The sequence below is a fragment of the Eschrichtius robustus genome, chromosome 12 (assembly GCF_028021215.1).
Source record: "Eschrichtius robustus isolate mEscRob2 chromosome 12, mEscRob2.pri, whole genome shotgun sequence".
Classification (NCBI taxonomy): domain Eukaryota; kingdom Metazoa; phylum Chordata; class Mammalia; order Artiodactyla; family Eschrichtiidae; genus Eschrichtius; species Eschrichtius robustus.
Genome location: NC_090835.1, coordinates 69,714,700 through 69,737,570, shown reverse-complemented (window position 1 = coordinate 69,737,570; position 22,871 = coordinate 69,714,700). Strand labels below are relative to the sequence as shown.

Here is a 22,871-nt window from a genome sequence, read left to right as displayed (position 1 = left end):
GCTTTTGTCCTCCCCTGGGAATTTGGTGGGGAAGTCCCATCCTCTGCGACCTTCACCTTCCACTGCACTGCACTTACACACCCACCCTGGTCCACTCTCTGGAAGGTGAGCTTCCATTCAACTATTCCCTTGTCGCTTCCTTCTAGCAACAATCCAGAGAGAACGCTCCCTCTGCTCTGTGCCATCGTCAATCTTTGCTGGACAAATGCCCAGGGTCCAGGAGCTGCTGATACAGAGCTCTGTCCTCTTTCAGTCATTGCTAACTTGAACTTGTTCATCCCCGTCTAACTTTTAATTAATTAATTTATTTTATTTTATTTAAAAAAAATTTTTGGCCATGCTGCGAGGCATGCGGGATCTTAGTTCCCCGAGCAGAGATCAAACCCGTGCCCCCTGCAGTGGAAGCACAGAGTCCTAACCATTGGACTGCCAGGGAAGTCCCTCATCCCCTTCTAGATTTTCATGGCAATCATAGTTCCCCTCTCTAAAAACAGTTGCTTCACAGACAGAAGATGATAACTGCCATTTGTGGAAACCAAGGCAAAAGATGGTCCTGGGAAAGACGGGCAGATAGATGAGCTCACCTCCCCTTTCTGAGTCCTTTGATGGACCCAACTCACTCCCTTCTCTGGTACCCAGCTCTGTGCTCACCTGCCAGCTCCTATTTAAGAGGATAAAAAAAGAGCACTCAAAGCTTGATAAATATTTGTCTAACAAGTAAATTATGAAACAAATAAATCACTAATAGTAGAATTTCATTGACCAAGACAGGGCTGTAGATTATACAAACAGGTTTGGCTGCAGTAAAAGAAATCACAGAACAAATGGATTAATATAAGGTAGAAATTTGTTTCTCTTTCACATAGCATTCCAAGGATATGCAGTCCAGGGCTGATATGGGATCTCCACAGTCTCAGCGGTCCAAGCTGCTTTAGTTTCATTGCTCTGGCATCTATAGGCATTGCCTTCATCAGCCTGGTCAAAGATTGCCTTATAACCTGTTCATATTTCAGGTAGTGGAATGAAGGATGGGGATGAGGGAGGGGAGGGCCTGAGTGCTCGCTTTAATATTCTCCACTCCGTCGGTCAGTCATAGTCACATGACTAACCCTAGCTGCAAGAAAAACTGGGACATACAGTGTCTATTTTAGGCAGCCATGTGCCCAGATGAAAACAGGCATGGGCCACAGTCTAGCAGTCTAAGGTGTGTGTGTGTGTGTGTATTTGCCAGGGTGTATGCTTTCTAATTCCACAAGTTATACTCACACACATGCCCAAGAGTCCTGTCTCTAATCTCCTTAACCGTGCAATTGCCGTTCCATGTTCTGTCTCCTGGACTGATATTTGACTCCAGCATCCCCACCCCCCCGCCCCCGAATACAAGTATCCAGGGTGATATGAGGAAGGAGAGGCCTTACAGTAAGGATTCATTTCCCTTTGTCATTCTCTCTCAGTCCAGACTGGGCCACAGTAGCCCACAATTTACATACATTCCTTGGAAATTAAAAAAAAAAATGCCAACCATGTGCCCCAGAGTACGACACTGAGGCTGGGCAGTTCACCTTGATGGTTTCCAGTCTAGGAGACAGGATCTGTTACATAGCACCTCCTCCCCCTTTTCCAATGATGGTACCTGCAGCCTCTGGGTATTTTCCCTGAGGTTCCATCTAGAGGTCAAATCTTGGGAACCAGCTCACTGCCTAGGAAGTAGCTGAGGTTCTCACACTTGCTCTGGCAGCCTGGACCCTCCGGTGCTCTCTGTAGAACACCAGGAAATGGCCAGAGATGGAATCCAAGTTCATGAACTCAGCTCTCTTTCTCCGCTTTCCTTTCCTCTTTTTACTCTATTGTATGTATCTAGGTCACAGCATCTCGAACAATAACCCATAAACTATTTTAAGAAATCACATTTCTCTGTTTTTCTATAATTATTTGTTTGCTCCTTGCTCATTCATTTTGAAATCTGTTACTCATCAGCAGATAAGCTGTAGCAGGTGCCAAACGTTTAGGCGAAAAATACCTACTCATTTCTCCCTACCACTTAAAGAAAGACAAGCCTTACTTAGTTTTGGCTATGGGAGTCCTCTGTCCAGCTCAAGGAAAAGAGGTGTTCTAAGTTGGCAGTGACTGAGAATCTCTGGGGTAAGGAGATGGTTTGGAGGAAGGGAAGACAGTTGAGAGGAACAAGAGGACCTTCCAGGGTGGGGTTTTTGTTCATCGTTTGGCTCTGTGGAAGCAGGTGTCATGGAGGGAAAAGGCTCTCTCCACCCACTTCTTGTTTCTCTCAAAGAGATCCACGTTGTGTTCCAGGACATTCGAATGGCCATAGCTACTTGTGGGCAGGGGTCATGGGCATTAAAGGTCCCACGCTTGAGTGTGGCATTGGTGATTTTTTTTTTTAAATTTTATTTAGTTATTTATTTTTTTGGCTCCGTTGGGTCTTCTTGCTGCGTGCGGGCTTTCTCTAGTTGCGGCAAGCGGGGGCTACTCTTTGTTGCAGTGTGCGGGCTTCTCATTGCGGTCGCTTTTCTTGTTGTGGAGCACAGGCTCTAGGAGCACGGGCTTCAGTAGTTGTGGCACGTGGGCTCAGTAGTTGTGGCTTGTGGGCTCTAGAGCGCAGGCTCAGTAGTTGTGGCACACAGGCTTAGTTGCTCCACGGCTTGTGGGATCTTCCTGGACCAGGGATCAAACCCCTGTCTCCTGCATTGGCAGGCGGATTCTTAACCACTGCACCACCAGGGAAGTCCCAGTATTGATGATTTCTGTTCTCATCCTTGAGTGGAAGAACTGACCCAGTGGCTAGACCCTTGAAAGAGTCACGTGTTACATTCGTTACATAATAAATTACCCCAAAGCTCAGTGGCTTAACTCATCATTTATCACTTCATAGTTTCTGTGTGTCAGGAGTGCAGTCGCAACTTGATTGGGTCCTCTGGCTCTGGGTCTCTCACGGGCTGCAGTCAAGGTGTCGGCTGGGGCTGCAGTCACCTTCAGGCTTGACTGGGGGTGGATCTGCTTCCAAGTTTACTCAGGTGGTGGTTGGAAGACTTCAGCTCCTTACAGGCTGTTGGACCAACAGCTTCAGTTCTTCACAGGCTGTTGGCTGAGTCCTCTCCATAGGACAGCTCACAACGTGGCCATTGGCTTCATTAGCACAAGACAGTGAAGGACAAGGGAGAATGGAAGCAAGATGGAAGTCACAGAGTTTTGTAATCTAATCTTTAAGGTAACATTCCCTCGCTTGGCCATTTCATAGTCAGGCCACTCAAGATGGCTGTTCTCTTGTTCTTTGTACATCCGCTGCTTAACAAGTCCCTGTTTCGCCTGCACCTATTCACGTGAACGTGTTTGTCCCCTGCCCCAGCTAGTGACTGATCTAATCCCTGCTCTACCTGCCAGTTTTTAAAAGGAAACATCTGCCCTCGTGATGGTCGTTAATCTGAGGGGCTGTGAGGGTCGTGCTCCAGCTGGTTTCCCGGGTAACTGATGAGCCAACCTGACGTCAATTCCCCCTATAAATGGTAGCCTCTTTCTCCCCCAAGTAGCGAAGATTGCTGTCATGTCCTGCCTGCTGTCTGCGGAATATGGTAGGCTGTCGCTCCATGACCTTTTGTTTCAGACATGCAAGATCCCCTATCTCTCTATTGCTGACTCCGAGCTCTTTCTTCAGTCTTGAGGCTGGGCAATTACAAGGCTTTCAGGCCTGAGAGGTGTAGCCCAACAACCATATTCTATTGGTAAGAAGCAAGTCACTAGGCCCAGTTCACATTCAAGGGGGGCAAATTACACAGGAGAAGTGGTAACATGTGAGTTTAGAGAGGAGAGACCCTGCTTTAAGTCTTAAGACAAAGCTGGGGGCTCCAGCCCCGTCTGCTTGAGACTCTGTGTTGCGGTCCTGCTGGAACCGTCCAGTGGCGTTCCCTCATCTCTGTCCCTCACACGTCTCCTTCAGGAAATCAGTTACAGGAGTAACTGGCAGTCTCCCTGACCAAATACCGTCTACCAGCACCCCAGCCCCTCTCGTAATCCCATCAGAGGGAAACTCTTATTCCCCTTTTGGTAAAGTCCAAGTAGTTTCCCACCCTGGAAAGCTCTTCCCTCTCTCAAGATCCAATTCAAGCCCTTCTGTTCTATGAAGCCTTCTTAGAATCAACTGAAAAGATGGAAAGAGATGTTTCTTTGGAAATATAATTGCCTGAAGGTAAAAGAATTCTGCAGGTAAGGAAACAAGCTAACCAGCTGGAGGGCAGACTGAGGGATGGGATAGATAGGGTGGCAACTACTGGTTATGAACTTTCTCTTCTCCTTAGCAGAGAACCTCCCAGGCAGCAGACAGATGCATCTAGCTGCTGAGTACACATTAGTCCTTGTTGATTTTTTGTTTGTTTTGCTTTCTTCGGCCACGCTGTGCAGCTTGCGGGATCTTAGTTCCCCGACCAGGGACTGAACCCAGGCCATGGCAGTGAAAGCGCCACATCCTAACCACTGGACTGCCAGGGAATTCCGTAGTGCTTGTTGCTTGATGCCACCTGTGGTGGTTTTTAAATGGTCACAAATTGACACTCTCCTCTTCGAAAGGTAGAGCCTAATTCCCCTTGTCTTGAATGTGGACTGGACCTAGTGACTCACGTCTAACAAATAGAATGTGGGGGAAGTGATAATGTATGACTTCTGAAGTTAGGTCAGAAAAGGCACAGCAGCTTTTGCCCTGCTCTCTCTCGGATGATTCACTCTAGGGGAAGACAGCTGCTATGTCACAAGTACGCTCAAACATCCCTGTGAAGATGCCTATATGTAGAGAGACTGAGGCCTCCTGCCAACTGCCAGCACCAACTTGCCAGCCACATGAGTGTGCCATCTTGGAAGTTATCCTCCAGCCCCAGTCGTCTCCAGATGACTGCAATCCTGGCCAATATAGCTTGACTGCAAGCACAACTTGACTGAATCAGAACCACCATGCCAAGATGCTCCCGAATTCCTATGAGAGAGAACAAGTGCTTACTGATGGTTTAAATTGTTAAGAGGAAAGGAGCTGGAGAGACATGGCAGGAGGAAAAGTTTTCTGCTTCCCTGTTCTAGTGTGCTTGATTGGCAGGCTCCTGCAGTGCAAACAGCTTCACCAGTGCCCAGCTCCTGGAGTGGCCAGCAACACCCAGCAGCCAGCAGATCCTCCTGGCACTACCCCTTGGGCAGCAGTGTCAGCAGAGTGCCTCCACCTCCTGCAGCTTCTCCAGCATCCAGCACCTGCTGTGCATGTGGCTTCTCCAGCAAGGATGCTCCTGCAGCGCTCACGGTTTCTCCAGCCCCAGGATCCTGCAGTACATGGAGGTTCCTGTACCCTGCTCAGGTGGTTTTGTAGTGGAGTGCCTTTGGCTCGACACCTCCCCATGAAGAACTTTCCCTGGCATCTAAGAAGGCAGATTTCTGCAAGTTCCACTGGTATGACGCTGCGGTGACTTTTCTGCCATACAGCGAGCCACAGGCTATGTCCTCCTCAACAAAGTCTGGATTTCAACCTTGAGGTAGGGGGTGGATATCTCTTCCCTGGGTGCTCTGTTTCAGCCTCAGTCCTGGGGGTGAGGAAGGGCTGCTTCTATGTCTGTTATTCAACTGCTAGAGTTCTCTTTACTCCTTACTAACCAATTCTTTCTTATTTATTTATTTCAAAGGGGATTGGAGTAAAAATTATTTTTAAATCTCCCTCTTCAAATTACTGTGTGGTTTCTCTCTCTCGATTGGACCCAGACTGATACACTAAGTTTTGTCAGAATTTGTTACACAGCCACCAATAACCAATATACCCCTCCCCGTCTCATTGTCCACTGCCAGCTCTCCTTTCATTATCATCAGCCAATTGTTATCATGTGCCTGTCCAGAGCAGGCTCTTCCTTCAAGGCTTTTATAAGCAGTCAGATAGGACCTACTGCAAAAAGAACAAAGTTTATAAAACCCAAGCTTTAATTCGCTAAATGCCAAATGAGAGGCTCAGATGAGAAGTGCTGCCGGAAGTGCCAAAGCTGGTATAGTTGAAGAAAACTCTAGACCACAGCAGGGCATGGGGACACAGCCCAGGGGAAAAGAGAAAGGAGGGCCCTGTAGGCAGGGAGAAGTTTGTATCAAAACCTCAGGGGCAAGACCAAACATGGTAGGATTAGGTCAGCCGTGACTTGTTTGCTCTAGTCTGGTTGGAGAAGAGTGTTGAGCTGCTAGGTTAGTGGCCGGCAAGATGAACAGATGGTGAAGGGCCTTAAATGCAAAGTGAATTCATTTGGTGCTATTATGTGAAAAAAGGGCTCCAGTGACCATACCTTCCAGGACAAAATCCTATTTGCTTTTGATGTAGTTACTCTTATACTTGTCAGATCATGTGACCTAGATTTGGGGCTGAGAAAAGTTCACTTTGGCAGTGGGGAAACTATGAAGATTTTTGAGGATGGTGCAATGTGGGGTTCTATTTTTTTAAATTTTTTGGCCGCGCCGTGAGGCATGCAGGATCTTAGTTTCCTGACCAGGGATCGAACCCGCGGCCCCTGCAGTGTAAGTGCTGAGTCTTTTTTTTTTTTTAATAAATTTTTATTTATTTATTTATTTATTTATTTATTTATTTATTTATTTATTTATTTATGGCTGCGTTGGGTCTTTGCTGCGCGCGGGCTTTCTCTAGCTGTGGCGAGCGGGGGCTACTCTTCTTTGCAGTGCACGGGCTTCTCATTGCGGTGGCTTCTCTTGTTGTGGAGCACGGGCTCTAGGCGCGTGGGCTTCAGTAGTTGTGGTACGTGGGCTCAGTAGTTGTGGCTTGTGGGCTCCAGAGTGCAGGCTCAGTAGTTGTGGCGCACGGGCTTAGTTGCTCCGTGGCATGTGGGATCTTACCAGACCAGGGCTCGAACCCGTGTCCCCTGCATTGGCAGGTGGATTATTAACCACTGCGCCAACAGGGAAGTCCCAAAGTGCTGAGTCTTAACCAGTGGACGGCCAGGGAAGTCCCAGTGTGGGGTTCTAAGATTAGTTTGCAGCGTGTAAGGCTGGAGAGGTTGGAGAACAGAAGTAGGAGAATGACTTCCCAAAAGTCCTGACATGGGGGATAGTGTAGCAGCGGGAATTGGAGGACTGGGTGGATGTGGTAGGGAGGAGAAGTTAAGGTGACTCCCCATACCTCGCTGGTGACATGGGAACATGGATAGCTTGTGGAGGGGTGGGGAGGATGATGTTGGCTTTTGACAAGTTCCATTGGGGTGACTGCATTGTATCCAAGTAGCAGGAAGGAGTAGCCCCAGTCCTGAGCTCAGGAGAAAGCTGAGAGCTGACGATTCAGATCTAGTAGTGACCGTCCACTCAGAGGTGACAAATCAAACTCTGGGAAATAGTGATAAGGATCCCTTAGTAAGAACTGGCTCTCTGATCAGCACATCCTAACCAACACCCCTCCACCCACCATCCACCCACTCAAGTGATGGGGTCCTGGGTCAGGGATACAGTAGGGACAGATTTCCTCATAGTTCAGTCCTAAACTGGCCCCTAAAATCTGGAAGCACTGAGGTATTTCTCAACTGCCACAGACTCTGGCTTAGAATCTATGGTCCACCCCACAGGGCTTGAGCCAAGGACTATGAAAGTAAAAAGCCCAGTAAAAATTAGGAGGTTCTAACCCTACTTCTGCCCCAGACCAGTCATGTGACCTTGGGCAAGTCACTTTTCCTGCCCCTCCATCCCCAACTGACCTGCCAGGAGCAAGTAGTGTGAAAAAGAAATAAACCTGGTCATCTACTAAGATTTGGAGCTTATTGTTACTGTGGTGTAGCCCAGCCCATCTTGAGTAATCCAGTGCTATATACTGTCTCCTGTTGATTATCTTTGGCCTTAGTCCCCAAACCTGCCTTCTCCCTGAAACTCCCTGAAAGCATTGGCTCCCCATTCAAATTTAAAAGCAGCAAGAGTGGGGGAGGGATAAATTGGATTGGGATTGGGATTGACATATGCACACTACTATATATAAAATAGATAATTAAAAGAACCTACTGTATACCACAGGGAACTCTACTCAGTATTCTGTAATGACCTATATGGAAATAGAATCTAAAAAAGAGTAGGTATATGTATAACTGATTCACTTTGCTGTACAGCAGAAACTAACACAAAATTATAAATCAGCTATGCTCCAATAAAAATTATCACTCAAAAAAATAAATAAATAAAAGCAGCAAGAGAAGGGAGTCTGCCCACTAAACAGGGAATGCGTTTGGGGAGACAGGCCCACACTTTGACAGGAAGTTATGCTGGCTGAAATCTACACCCACCCTGGAAGGCCCTGGAGAGACACTGCATTGCCCCTCAAGCTTCTCTCCCATACTCATTTATTGGCTCTCCATAATTTTATTCCGCATTATTAAAGCAGGAGTGACTGGGCGGGCAGGAGGGCCGGACTCCCACATCCTGGGGGCACTGCAGGCTGACTATGACTTTGCAGGCCTGGATCTGAATATCCTCCTCGGGGTGGATGACCAGGGCAAGCAGCCTGTCTGCCAGTCGTGAGTCATCCCCAAAGAGAGCTTCGTGCACAGACTGTTCATTGTAATGCCACTTCACGGCGCGGTAGTGGGGTGAACTCCGGCCCTCACTCAGCCGCTCTGCAAACACCAGTACTTCATGCAGCAGACTCCCGGGCTGTGCGGACTGGAACAGGTTCAGGAAGTTGGAGTGTACCTGTGAGTGGGATGGAGAGAGGGATGAAGTCCAAGGTAAATTCTAAAGTTCCTCCGTCCTCCTATTGCCTCAACTCCCCAATGTACCTAAGTTTCAGATCCAACTATATAGGAATTTTTTAGTTTTCATTATCATTCTTTAACATAATTTCATTGTGGTCATAAAACATGAGTGATATGATAATATTGATTCAGGGAAATTTGTTGAGACAAACTTTTAGAGCTTAGCATGTGGTTTATTTTTGTAAATATTTTGTGTACTTGAGCGGAATGTGCATTTACTAATTGTAGAGTGTTCTGGATATGTCTAATGGCTCAAGCTTATTTGTGTTATTCGCAGCAAGTATAACCTTACTAGTTTCAGGTATTTATGTATTAATTGCTGAAAGAATAGTTAAAATCTTCCAAATATGTCCATTTTTCTTTCCAATTATTCAGCTGTAGGAATGAAATCCTGCCATTTGTGACAATATGGATGGACCCAGAGGACATTATGCTAAGTGAGATAAGCCAGACAGAGAAATACAAATACTGCATGGTATCACTTAAATGTGGAATTTTTTTTAAGTCAAACTCACAGAAACAGTAGAAAAGTGGTTGCCAGGGGTTGGGGTGGGGTGTGGGGGAAATAGGGAGAGGTTGGTAAAAGGGTACATACTTTCAGCTAAAAGATGAATAAGATCCAAGGGTCTAATGCAAACATGGTGAGTACTGTTGATAACACTATTACATAATTGAAATTTGCTAAGAGAGTAGAATTTACATGTTCTCACCAAAAACAAACAAAATGTGAGGTGACGGATGTGTTAATTAACTAGATGGTGGGAATCCTTTCACAACGTATACCAAATCACCACAGCATACACTTTTTTTCAGTATAATTAAGTTATATATATATATATATATATATATATATATATATATATATATATATATATATATATATATATATATATATATATATTTAGTTTTTATTGGGGTATAGTTGATTTACTACATATGCTTTAAATACCTTACAAATTTATGTCAATTATACCTCAATAAAACTGAAAAAAGAAAAAATGATTTCCTTATAATTCTATCAAGTTTTGCCATATATATATTTTGAGATTATGTTACTAAGTTCATATAAGTTTAGAGTTGCTTTATCCTTCTGAACTATTATTATGTAGTGACCCTGTCTATTCCTAATAATTATTTTTGTTATAAGTAATTTTCCCCTAATGTTAAAATACCTACATTAACTTCTGTCACCTGTGTTCCTGGCTCTCAGAGTGCAGAAAGTCCCTCAAAGGAAAATCTGATTGTATTGGGAGGACAGAAGAGGGGGTGCTTTGCAATGTATCTAGTGCAGAGGCAGAAAGAGGAACAAGATGATTCTGTGAGGGCTAAGTCTGTCTGAAGAATCCACGATTCTTCCTTTCACAATATCTGAGCTGACATCCATTAGCCCGTCTTTCAGTTCTTTTCTCACCTGGCAGTTGAGAATATCATAGAGAAGGTCGTTCTTCTGCACCAGGTTGCTCAGCAATTGCGCGGCTTGCACCTGAATAAAGGAAAGGGTAAAGAATGAGAAGACAGGTGGGCCTGAGCAGGGAAGACACAAATCTCTGCTCCTCCCTCTAGGTGCTGTGCCAGGGCTGGTCAGGAGGGCAGGGCCTGGGCTCTGGTCCTCAGGCACCTGTGCCAGGATGTAGTCTGACTGCAGGATCTCCATCAAGGCAGGCATCACCCGTCGCAGCTGTGGATGTGCAAAGTCAGGCAGTGGGAGGTTGTTGAGGAGTCTGAGGCCTGCAATGTGCAGCTCCGAGTCCCAGATGGTGGAGATCAGTTCCAGCACCTTGATGGAGTGTTCCTAGGGAGGGGGGAGAGGAGAAGGGTTTTCTACTTTTATATGATAATCCTCAACATTAGCCCAGCCTCTGCTTTCACTCTTCACTGCCCCCGCCCACAAAAACTGAGCCAACTCCACAGTTCCCCACTTTAACTCTCGACGTTATTTGACCTAGTTGACCCCTCTCACCCCCTTGAAAATCTTTCTTCACTTGGCTTCTCCGTCACGTTTCTTTCCCAGTTCTTCTGCCCAACCTCCTCCTCTATCTTCATCACTCCCTTAGTGATACAGTGTTAAAGACTCACAGACTCAGTGTTAAAAATTATCCATATGCTGATGACTTTCAAGTTTCTATCTCCAGCCCAGACCTCTCCCTAAACTCCAGACTCATATATGCAAGTGCCAGTTCCACTCCTTTCCCAGAATCTTACTAAACCTCTGAGTCAACACATTCCCACTCCCAAACCTGCTCCTTCCACTACCCTTCCTATCTCAGCTGTTGGTTACACCTGCCTTCCAATTACTCAGACCAAAAATCTATGTTCTTCCTTGACTCCCTTCTTTCTCTCACACCCTCTTCCAATCTTTCAGAAAATCCTGTTGGCTCTATCTTCAAAGTCTACCAACAATCAAGACACTTCTCAGCATCCCCCTCCACCACCCTGTTCCAAGCCACCATCACCTCTCCCCCGGGTTTCTGTGATAGGCTCCTTCTCCCTGCTTCCATCCTTGTCCCCTGCAACTATTCTCAGAACAGCAGACAGGCTGGACTGCTCAAGAGTTCATTCAGGGTAAGAGCTAACGTCCTTACAGTGGCTTACAAGGTCTGACATGATCTGTCCCTCTCCCCCCATTATTTCTTTGGCCTCATCTCCTATTCTCTCCTTTGCTCCCATGGTTTCCATCACAATGGCCTTAGCTATTCCCTGAACATGCCAGGTACACACCTATCTTAGGTCTTTGCACACGGTGTTCCCTCTGCTTAGAATGCTCTCCCTCCTCAGCTATTCACAGCTCACTCTTACTTCCTTCAAGACTTTGCTTTAATGTCACCTTCTCAGGGAGGCCTTCCCTAACCACCGGCTCCTTTAAGACGGCAGCACCACTCCCATCCCTGCCTCCCTTATCCCCACCTTTATTTTTCCCCATAGCACTGTCAATATGCAACACACTTTTTGTTTTTAAACTTTTTATTTTCAAATAATTATAAATTCATGGGAAGTTGCAAAAACAGTACAGAGAGGTCCCATGTGCCCTCCACCCAGTTTCCCTCAATAGCTACATCTTAGATAATTACAGTACAGTATCAAAACCAGGAAAATGGTGAGAGCACAATGTGTATGTATAGTTCCATGTCATTTTATCACATATGTAGCTTCATGTAACCACCACTGCAATCAACAGATGATTCCATCAGAATCACCATAGATCTCCCTTGTGGGTCCCTTATTAGTCACACTTAGCCCTGCCCATCAAAACCAGCCCTAACAAGTGGCAACCACTAATCTGTTTTCCATCTCTCTAATTTTGTCATTTTTGAGAATGTTATATAAATGGAATCACATTTTGTAACCTTCTGAAATTGATTTTTTCACTCAGTATAATGCCCTTGAGATCCATCCAAGTGGTCGTGTGTATCAATAGTTCATTCCTTTTTATTACTGAGTAATGTTCCATGGTATGGACTACCACAGTTTGTTTAATCATTTATCTACTGAGAGACGAGAGACATTTTGGCTGTTTCCAGTTTTTGACCATTACAAATAAAGCTGCTATGAACAACTGTGAACAGGTTTTTTGGCAGATGTAAATTTTTATTTCTCCAGGATAAATGCCCTAGAGTGCAATTGCTGGTTTGTATGGTAAAAGAGTTTGTTAAAGAAACTGCCAAACTATTTTCCAGAGTGGCTGGTGTATCATTTTACATTCCCACCAGCAACATATGAGAGATCCAGTTTCTCTACATCTTCACCAGGACTTGGTATTGTCACTAATTTGGAGTTTAAATCATTTAATAGGTGTATAGTAATATCTCATTGTGGTACTAATTTGCATTTCCCTAATGGCTAGTTAAATGTTAAACATTTTTTATGTGCTTATTTGCAATTCGTATATCCTCTTCAGTGAAATATCTCCATGTCTTGTGCCCATTTTCTAAATGGATTATTATTGTTTTTGACGTTGAGTTTTGGGAGTTCTTTATATAATCTAGATATGAGTCCTTTGTCAGATATGTGGTTTGCAAATATTTTCTTCCAATCTGCAGTTTGTCTTTTTTTTTTTTTTTTTAATTATTTATTTATTTATTTATGACAGTGTTGGGTCTTCGTTTCTGTGTGAGGGCTTTCTCTAGTTGCGGCAAGCGGGGGCCACTCTTCATCGTGGTGCGCGGGCCTCTTGCTATCGCGGCTTCTCTTGTTGCGGAGCACAGGCTCCAGATGCACAGGCTCAGTAATTGTGGCTCACGGGCCCAGTTGCTCCGTGGCATGTGGGATCTTCCCAGACCAGGGCTCAAACCCGTGTCCCCTGCATTGGCAGGCAGATTCTCAACCACTGCGCCACCAGGGAAGCCCCTGCAGTTTGTCCTTTCATCTTCTTAACAGGGTCTTTTACAAAGCAAAAGTTTTTAAAATTTTGATGAAGTCCAATTTATCAATTTTTTCTTTTATAGATTGTGCTTTATGGTGTCATTTCTATGACCTCTTTATCAAGCCCTAGGTCCCAAAGATTTTCTCCTTTGAAATTGCAACAGCACCCCCTTGCAACACCACCCCCATGCCAGCCTTCCTTACCACTCTTCTTGATTTTTCTCCATAGCACTTGCCCCATGAAACACCATATATTTTACTTATTTGTGTATTGCCTGCCTTGCAGACAATATAAGTTCCACTGGGCAGGGATCTTTCCCACTCTGTTCACTGCTGTGTCTCCAGTGCCTAGCATAGTGCTTGGGCACAAAGTACGTGCTCAATATACATTTGTTGAAAGAAAAAAGGAATCTTGGCTTCTGAGCTGCAAGATGCTTGGGCCTTATTACCAAAGGCAGGTACTCTTACAAGCTGTACCTTTGTGAGCCACGTAAGAAGGATGCCAGAACCCTGGAGTGGGGAGCACAGCATTCCCAATAGTACCCTGCTCCTCCCTGCTCCCACCCCTCAGTAGGGAGTGGCTGCATTCACCCAGAGAGAGGAGAACAGGGGTCAGGTCCTCAGGATACAGACCCTGGGGAAAGAAGGAACAGTGGTGCCAAGGCCACATGCATCAGAATCTTCTGGGGGGCTTGTGAAAAACACAGCTTCCCTGTTGAACTGGACCCTCTGGATGTAATGCCCTGAAATCTTCATTTGTTAACCAGCTTTCCAGGCAATTCTGATATGCTTGAGAATCACAGCCTTAGGGCAACGGAGAGGGTCGAGGGATAAAGTAGAGGCAGCCAGCAAGTGGAGACCTAGAGACCTTTTTTTCCCCAAAAAAGTTTGATGCAAAAAATTTAAAGTGTGAAAATACCAAGTGTTGGGGAAGAAATGATGCACCAGAAACACTCATGCGGGGCTGGTGGAGAGTGGAAACTGATACGGCCCTTCTTGAAAAGCTGGGCATACCTTTCACCCGACCATCCCACGCCTGCATACATGTCCTAGAGAAAGTCTCCCACGTCCACGAGGGAGATGTGTACAAGAAGGCTCAAGGCACAATGTGCAAACAACTCAAATGCCTACCCACGGGCAGCTGGATGAATAAGATTGCAGGGTATTCATGAACTAGAACACTATAGAGCAGTGCAAAAGAAGGAAACAGACCAGTCCACATCAATAAGGACGAATCTTTCCATGTTGGAGGGAAAAGGCAAACCGCAGAATACAAACTGCATACTTCCAGATCCATGAAGCTTAAAAACATTCCAACTATATTTTACCTATTTTTGTCTGCCGTGCCCTGCTAGAAAATGATGACACATGTATATGGTAAAACTACCAAGAAAATCAAGAAATTGATGAACAAAATGCAGAGGAATGATTGCCTCTGGTGGGGGAAGAGGCGGGGATTAAGGAGGGGCATCTGGGGCATCTAACCAATTGGTCATGTTCTATTTCTTAGCCTGGGTTCTGGTTACGTGTGTTTTGTTTTATTGTTATTCTTTCTACCATACATGCATAAAATGTTTGCAAGTTTTGAATATTTTACTCATTTTTAAGTAAAATATTTTGGGAGAGAGATCATTTGCTAGAGAGAGACTTGGAGGTCAAGGAAGATGTTGTTTTGGTTTTGCCTTTTAAGATGGGAAGGAATAGAGCTTGTTGCACACTAATGGGAAGGAGCCGGGGGAGGCCATATCAGACAGAGTTTAATCAAGGAGAGAGGCCCTCAGAGAAGCAGACGGGATCCAGGACTGAGACTAACATTGAACACAGACAGGAAGAAAGCCATTTTTTCACGGCACCAGCAGGAAAGCAGGAAAGGATGGGTAACAGGTAAGCCTGGAGGCCTAGTAGCAGGAAGCTGGGGGAACTGACATTTGGTGGCTTATATTTTCTCTGCGTGATGGTAGTGAAGACATCAGTGGCCCAGCCACCAGCCTCAGACCAACACGGCGTGGTGGTGTGGTATGATAATATATCTGGTCTTTGTCCCTGATTCCAGGCACAGGGTTCCTTGTAATTTCCTGATAGGAGTGGTTTTTGTTATTCATAATGAGCCGCTTTCCATGATCCCTGAGTTTATGTAAATGAGGCAACTCAAGGCAACTTTCAGCCCCATACCTGACCTCTGCGGAGAAGAGTGGAACCAGAGATTGAGTTCAATCACCAATGGCCAATGATTAATCAATTATGCTCTTACAGGACTCAGCCCTAAGCTGTGGGGTCTGTACTAACTCCAGGTAGATAGTGTCAGAATTGAATTGTACGACACCCAGTTGCCGTCAAGAGAGTTGGCTGTTGTCAGAAAGAACTTCGGGAATTTCTGCTGTTTGGGGTTCAGAGATACTCCTAGGGACCTAGCACAGTTTTATCCCGAGATTCAGACTTTTATGACCCTATCGGGAATCTGATCACCATTTCCCCACCTACTTACAAGGAAAAACATATTTCTGGGTTACAAACTCAGACCCAAACAAACTTCTGGAACATGACCATTCAACCTATGCCCACTAAATGGCCCATGGCTTATGGACATCTATGTGCTCTGCCCCATACTTGTCACTGGACCCACCTGGATTTTCAGCCTGAATTTTCTGATGCCAGAGAAAGCTTTAAGTGTGTTCAGAGCTTGGATTTTGACACTGTTGTCCTTGTCATCCAGCATGGAGCCCACCAACATGATGTCATCATTAGTACACATAGAGGCCTAGAGTGTGCCAGGAGAGACAGAAGAGGCAGGAGAAACAGGTGTCCTGGTTCCCCCCCCCCCCCCATGTCACCAAAACCCCTCAACACAACCCCTCCCGCCATCAGCCAGAGAGAGGTCCCAGGACACAGTCTGGCTACTCAAGGGGGAAGGGGGACAGATGTAGCCCCCAGGGGCCAGGCTGGCTGGGAAGGACCTCCTGCTTCCCTTCCCTCACCTCAGACTCCAGCAAGTACACGCAGCGCGTGATACTGTGCAGGATCATGCTCTTGGCGTACTCATCCTGTTTGCACTCCAAGGAGTTGAGGAGCCTCCGGAGCTCACCTGAGTCCCGCCCGCGCTGCTCTCGCTCGATTGCCAGGCCTAGACAGCCACCCCAGCCCAGTTCAGGCTGTGGACTCAGAAGTGATGAAAGATGGGGTTTGGGAAGCGGTGGGAGAGGGACCTGGGGACAAGGCTGCCTTGCCTTTTCTGAAGAAAAGACTTCTTGCTATATGTAGGACCACCATGTACAGTTGAACAGGGTGTGTACTGCACAAGGGCACCACATCTAATGCTGTATTGTTCATATCGTAAGCAAAAAACTTTTGTATGTTTACTATAACAACTTTCTGGCATATGGCAGTAATATGTAGTATTTCATCATAATTGGTATATGGCAATGATATTCCAGCAGATGGCGATACAAAGTCTTGCAGAAGGGGTTCCTTTCTCTACTTTGCACAAAGTTGTCATAGGGACTAGTGGAGGCTCTGAGAATGTAGGTCCCCCAATTTTCCCTTGGGGAGAACTGCTGATGCCAAGTTTCCAAGAAGTGGCTCCTGGATGCCAGAGTGAATGTAGGATTTAGAAACCTGCCAGATGACTCCTGAGGAGGCACTTGAGTGCCACCCACTACCTGGGGAGCTTGCGCTAGCATCTCTAGGGTGGCTCTGAGAGAGATGGGGTGAGAAAGGGGAAGGAGAGAGGAACGTGGAGGAGTCCCCTTGGGGCCCTCCCACACGGGAGACCTGGGGAGTAGGTACCTCCTGGGGCCGAGCCCTCTCCCCAGGGCGGGGACACTCACGGGCGACGCAGATGGGTGAGGCAGAGCAGAGGGGTGGTTGACATTTTATGCCGGCCCTGATGGCCTTGTAGAGCAGGTAGATGGCCCCAGCGGCTGTGGCCAGGCTCACTACACCTTTGCAGATGTCCATTTGCCCCAGGCGCTGGGGGATGCAGCACATGCCCGAGGCACCTAGCAAAGGCCTTCCGGAACCAGAACTCTAGCAGGGCCAGGAACCAGGGCACCAGAATCAGAACCTGGGCAACAAAGGAAACTGGGGAAACAGTGGGATGGAGGGTGGTGGTCGGGAAACGGGGCAGCCAGGGAGCTTCAGAGGCTGCAGGAAACAAAGCTTAAGACTCCAGGGGAATAAAAGGTCTGTGGGCAGGAAGGTCCTTCACATCCCTCTTTTTTAGGGGAGCCAGGTTGGTGGGGCCCCAGCAGGGGGCTCCAGAGGCTACCTTTCCTCCATTAGATGGCAGCAGAGGCCCAATTTATGGACGGGGGCCTTTGGAAGTTTTGGGGGGGTTGGGGTGTGCCCACTGGCAGCCCTGTTCCCTCACTTCCCTGGTCGCCCCATCTTTGATCTCTTCACCATAGATCCACTTCTGAGCCTTGGGGCATTTCTGCAGGCAGGGCCTCCCCACTTCCATCACAGGATGAAGAGGAGGCAAGTACCTTACAAAGTTTTGCAGAGTCTCAAGGCAAATCCATCATTTTCCAGCATCTGCATGTTCCTCTCTGTGTATATTTACCTGTTGACCAAAAGCTCCCGAGGGCAGTTGTCTCTGCGTCTCCAACATCCAGCACAGAGTCCTGCACTTAGTAGATGCTCAAGTTATGACTTCTGTCATTCTTTGAGGACTTGAAGAGAGAACAATGTCAGAGAATCTGGATACGGGGGCTCCAGGCCCATTTAACCAGTGTGACTCTGGAGGAGAAGGGGACTGCCCTTGCCTCGACCTCAGTTTCTGTATTTGTAACCTGAGGGGATCCATTCTAAATCTCCAGGGTTAAACCTGGCGTAGGTCTGTGCCATTAAAACATGGCGGCCTAAATCTGGGAGTATCATACCCCATACCCCACAACATACACACAGGGTGGGATGGGCTTTGAGGCCTCCTCTGGAGTCAGAAAATGCCACCACCCTGGAGGATGAGAACCCAACTTTGGAGGCCTCAGTCTCCACCACCTCCACCACTAGGATGGGGCAGGTGAGACCAGACCCTTCCCTTCTTCTCCTCCCCCAACCCCCTGTGTCCCCACACCCTCTGGCCTCACCTTCCGGTACAGAGCAGGGAGGAGCCCAAGCCAGGCTCAGACCCAGAGCCAGCACTGAGCGTAGATGCACCAGAACAGGGCTTCAGCTGCCTGGTCTTGAGCTCCTATTGGAAGGCTCTGGGCCGTGGGCTGCACCTGGGTTTGCAGGAGGTGGGGAAATAGGGAAACGGCATCCCCACGGATGCTGCAGCCAGCCAGGTGTGTCCACTCAGAGCCTTCGTCCATGTCACCCTAGGCTGCAGGCAACATTCCCGGGGGCCATTCTCTTCCTTTCTTCCCTCCCATCCCCAGCCCTCCTCAAGGGTCATTCCTGGCACTCTACACAGCCCCAAGGTGGATGTATGGTCAGGCCATTCAAGATGGCTGTTCTCTTGCTCTTTGTACATCCTCTGCTCGACCAGTCCGTTCCACCTGCACCCTACTCATGTGAACATGTTTGCCCCCTGCCCCAGCTAGCGACTGATTTAATCCCTGCTCTACCTGCTAATTTATTAAAGGGAAACATCTGCCCTCGTGATGGTCGTTAATCTGAGGGGCTGTGACGGATGTGCCCCAGCTTGTTTCCCTGGTAACTGATAAGCCAACCTGACGTCAATTCTCCCTATAAATAGTAGCCTCCTTCTCCCCCCAAGTAGCGAAGATTTCTGCCATGGCCTGCCTGCCTGCCAGCCAGCCATAATCGGTGGGTCTTAACCTTTTGCTTAAGACACCCCTGTCCAATAAACCACTGATGTCTTTGTCGCTGTCTCCAGACTCTTTCTTCAATCTTGAGGCTGGGCAACTACAAGGCTTTCAGGACTGCACGGTGCAGCCCAACGACTGGGGAGCCGGCCAGGAGGCTGAAGAAGCTACCGAGATGTCGTGAAGTAAGGACAGGGAATGGAAGGTTGCAGGGGTGATCCTGAGGTGGCCGTCCACTAGCCTATGGGGCCCTGTGGCAGCTGACTACCATGAGAGGTGTCTTTCTCTTCCATTATATTGATTCTCTTCCACTCTGTTAACTTCAGAGCTTCTTTCCAGTTTAAAAGTAGCAGCCCTATGCTGGTGGCTCATCTGACTGCACGGGGATGGCTGGTGAATACAGACCAAACGCAAGGACCTGGATTATCTACAAAAGACAAGCGTACCCCCAGCCTCTCACCCCTAAACAATTAGACACAGGCTTTAGGGGATATTAATTCAGGGACAGTCTTGTGAATTGGACATGGCCAGTAACCTGGAAAAGTTTGGTTGGGGCCTGTGCTACAGCAAAATAAGAGTAACCTTGGGCTTCTGACCCCTGCTATGGAAGCAGGCAGAGCAATGATATACAGTATGATGGAACAACAGCTATATGCAGCTTACAACAGGTGGAAGACATTACAAAAGGCCTACCCGAGTCATCTAGCGATGCAAAAAACCACTATTTGGGGTCTAGGACAGCTGTGTGTATACAGGACCCCACGGACATCAATAGTGACAAAGGAATCCACTTTACCAGTCATGAAGTTCAGGAATGGGCTGATAAAAATGACACACACTGGCATTTCCACCTGCTTTACGACCCCACTGCTGCCAGGCTAATGGAAAGGATGAAAGGATTACTTAACAATTGAGATGAAAACCCGCTCTCTCAACAGGTGGACCAGAGGTTCACTCAAGCTCTATGAACTGTAGCTGAACATCCCAGGAGCAATCATCCCAGGGCCATGTTAACCCAGAGGCAACTAGTCAATACAATCGAAGTTCAACTGTTGACCACCGAAAGACCGCTGCCAACTATCTCTCAGGACAGTAACTCACTTTTGCCTTCGCTACCTTCGCTACAGGATCTACCCCCAGAGGAACACACTATCAAATGGTCCTGGGACTGGCAGGTAAGTCTCTGGTGGTTTGCGTTTGCTGTCCCATGGGGAATAGGATTGGAAAGGGATTTACAGATTTCACCTGGTTTATACCTGGCCCCACCTAAGACTACTAAGGTAGTTAATCCAGGCTCCCACTGGAGAAAGTCACCATTATATTAACCCTGTGGGCTGTTCTTATACTGCCTCGCCGGCATGAATTCGGCACCATGAATGTCTCTGTTGCTGTCCCGGGCTCTTTCTTCAGTCTAAGGCTGGGCAACTATAAGGCTTACAGGCCTGCAGGGTGCAGCCCAACAGTGGGTGACTACACGGACTCCCTGTAGTGAAGGGTGACAGAGGCCCCTGGAGGCCCCCCCCCTACCATGGGACCACCTATCAAGCTCCATGAACTCCGGGCAGAAAATGGCTGCCTGAAGGGACTGTTTTAGGTTCCAAGGCTCCCCTGGTGGATCTGAGGATTGGTCCTTCTCTGAGGCGGAACCCAGAGCTACTGGCCTCCCCAGTCCATGGAGCTGATCCTGCAACCCTCACGTTCTAAGCAAATGCAGTACTCACCTGCTCTTTAAAGATCTCCAAAGAAGGGGAGTTCTTTCTTGGCTCTAACTTAACTCCCTCTTGCTATATATACCTAAGCCCATTCCTTTGGGTTCTGCCCTCAAATGTTTTGGATGCATTAGAAGCAGAGGCATCCCCAGTGTGACATTTTTGCTAGTCCACAGCACGATTTAAAAAAAAAAGGAATATGTATTCATTGGTGGAAAGTCAAGGACTGTCCTTTCTTGGGAGTAACTGCTTTTGTTTTTTGTTTTAAATTTATTTATTTATTTTTGGCTGTGCGGGGTCTCGGGCTTCTCTAGTTGCGGTGAGTGGGGTCTACTCTTCATTGCGGCACGCAGGCTTCTCATTGCGGTGGCTTCTTATTGCGGAGCACGGGCTCTAGGCACGTGGGCTTCAGTAGTTGTGGCTCGTGGGCTCTAGAGCGCAGGCTCAGTAGTCGTGGCCCACGGGCTTAGTTGCTCGCGGCATATGGGATCTTCCCGGCCCAGGGCTCGAACCCCTGTCCCCTGCATTGGCAGGCGGATTCTTAACTGCTGCAGCACCAGGGAAGCTCCCGGGCGTATCTGCTTTTGATTCAGATGATGTCTGTTTTCTTTTGAGGAGAATTAAAATGTACTTGCTTTTGTGAAATGATGGTGACAACAGATGATAGTGAATGTTCTTAGGGAGCATAAATGAAGGCTGCAGCTCTTTGTGAGAACTTGGATTTTGTTTTTCTGTCAAATTCAAAAATTTGGAATATTGGCTAGAGAGAAGTCTGAGATTCCATATACACACAGCCAACCCCAAGTTTCTTACCTGCCCTCACCAAGGCAAAAGGACACGGGCTGCCCTAGTACACACCTCTCTGCCATCTGCACCAGCTTTTCTACCTTTAAGGCTGATGTTCCCATCATGTTAGGTGCAGTTTATTTAGTGAGTGAGAGCGTGGGCTCAACCCAGACTGCCGGGGTTCAAAACCAGCTCAGCTACTGACCTAGTTTTGTAATCTTTTTGTGCCTCATTTTCCCCACCTGTAAAATGGGAATAATAATACCTACTTCTTGGGTTTGAGAGGATTAAATACTTGGAACAGTGCCCAGCACACAGAGCTCACCAAACGTGACAATAATAATTACTATTATAAGCAGGTTTCACCTGGACAAAAATGTTGGGCGTGGCAAGGCAGTGAGCACACAGACGGTGATGCCTGAAAGGCACATTATTCAGCCCCTTCCATTCACCCTCTACCCTTCCCACTCTGGTCGTCTTCAAGCTAATCAATCTCAACTCCTGTAACCCATTTACTTGCCTTGAACAACTTTGGAGCCCTCTTTGAACCCCCCTCCCCCATCAAATTCCTAAACCAGGAGCGCTACGGGGATCCAGCCCGTTCCCCCGAGCTACTTTGTTCCTGAAAACCATCCTCCCACCTGTAAAACCCTCAGACTACCTGCTTCTTCTATCAGGACTCTGGTAATGGGTGTTTCAGCCTAGTTAATTAGAGGAGCCTAACACGCTATTGGGGACCTACTGTGCAAGTAGGCCGTTAAGGAGGGGGACCCCGGAGGGGCCCGGCGCTTGCATGCACAGGAGAAGCTAAGGGGAAATTAGCCTACTCTCTAATGAAAAGCCCGTTGGAGTCCGACGAGCTTGGTTTAGGCAAGTTCCATGATCTGAGTCTCAGTTTCCTCCTCCGGAAAACCTGCCTACTACACGGAAGTGCGCTGTCAGAACTGAATGAGAGAATGTACGTTGTGACTCTCGGTGAACAGCGGAAGCTCAGCACGTGCGAGCTGCCCCCGCAGAAAGCCAGAAAGCCGAGAGATGAAAGTCTGGGGGACAGCCCGTGCCCTGACAGGGATCCCACGCTCTCCAGGACCGTGCCCTCCCCAGCTCGTGCTTACCCCGGCCCAGGACCAGACTGGGGGGCCTCTCGGTAGCTGGTGACTCCGGCGAAGGAGTGGGGACTGGAAGAAACGCGGCAAACCCGGGGAGCGGAGGGGGCGGCGCCCTCACAGAAGGATTTCCGACTGTGGGGCGGAGGCCGCGCCTTTCCCCGCCCCGAGCCTCCCCCCATCTTGCCCTCCCTCCCCGGACTACTCCCCGCCCACCACCCCCCGCACCTCTCCCCCCGGCGCATCCGGCGGCGGGCACAGGATGTTCTTTCGCTCCGGTCCCCCCCACCCCCGCCCCCGCTCTCACTTTCCCTTCGCTCCCATCCCCCACTCCCGCCGCGCCCGGCGCCGGCACCTTGTTTAACTCCTTCTCTCCCGCGCTCC

The 22,871-nt window shown here is 47.8% G+C and overlaps 1 protein-coding gene across 3 annotated transcripts; it reads right to left on the bottom strand.

Moving 5' to 3' along the window:
* Positions 1-8,363: 8,363 nt before the first annotated feature.
* Positions 8,364-22,658, bottom strand: ARMC12 (armadillo repeat containing 12). Of its 3 annotated transcripts, none has more exons than XM_068558732.1 (9): positions 22,497-22,658; positions 18,206-21,326; positions 17,680-17,788; positions 16,946-17,198; positions 16,097-16,242; positions 15,745-15,879; positions 10,381-10,554; positions 10,174-10,245; positions 8,364-8,700 (listed from the first exon to the last, which is right to left on the bottom strand). In XM_068558732.1, the coding sequence occupies exons 4-9, from the start codon at positions 17,103-17,105 to the stop codon at positions 8,371-8,373; spliced, it is 1,017 nt and encodes a 338-aa protein (XP_068414833.1). In that variant the 5' UTR covers positions 17,106-17,198; positions 17,680-17,788; positions 18,206-21,326; positions 22,497-22,658; the 3' UTR covers positions 8,364-8,370. The 3 variants fall into 3 exon arrangements, with proteins under 3 accessions (XP_068414833.1, XP_068414832.1, XP_068414831.1); XM_068558731.1 differs by having other exon boundaries at positions 16,946-17,788; positions 18,206-19,764; positions 20,608-21,326; XM_068558730.1 differs by having other exon boundaries at positions 16,946-17,788.
* Positions 22,659-22,871: the final 213 nt, after the last annotated feature.

Coding starts and splice junctions, on each gene's coding strand:
- ARMC12 (XM_068558730.1), bottom strand. CDS start 17,105: ATGTGCTGCATCCCCCAGCGCCTGGGGCAAATGGACATCTGCAAAGGT. Junction 16,243..16,945: donor CTCACCCATCTGCGTCGCCC/GTGAGTGTCCCC, acceptor GTGGCTGTCTAG/GCCTGGCAATCGAGCGAGAG. Junction 10,246..10,380: donor CAGACTACATCCTGGCACAG/GTGCCTGAGGAC, acceptor TCCTTTATTCAG/GTGCAAGCCGCGCAATTGCT.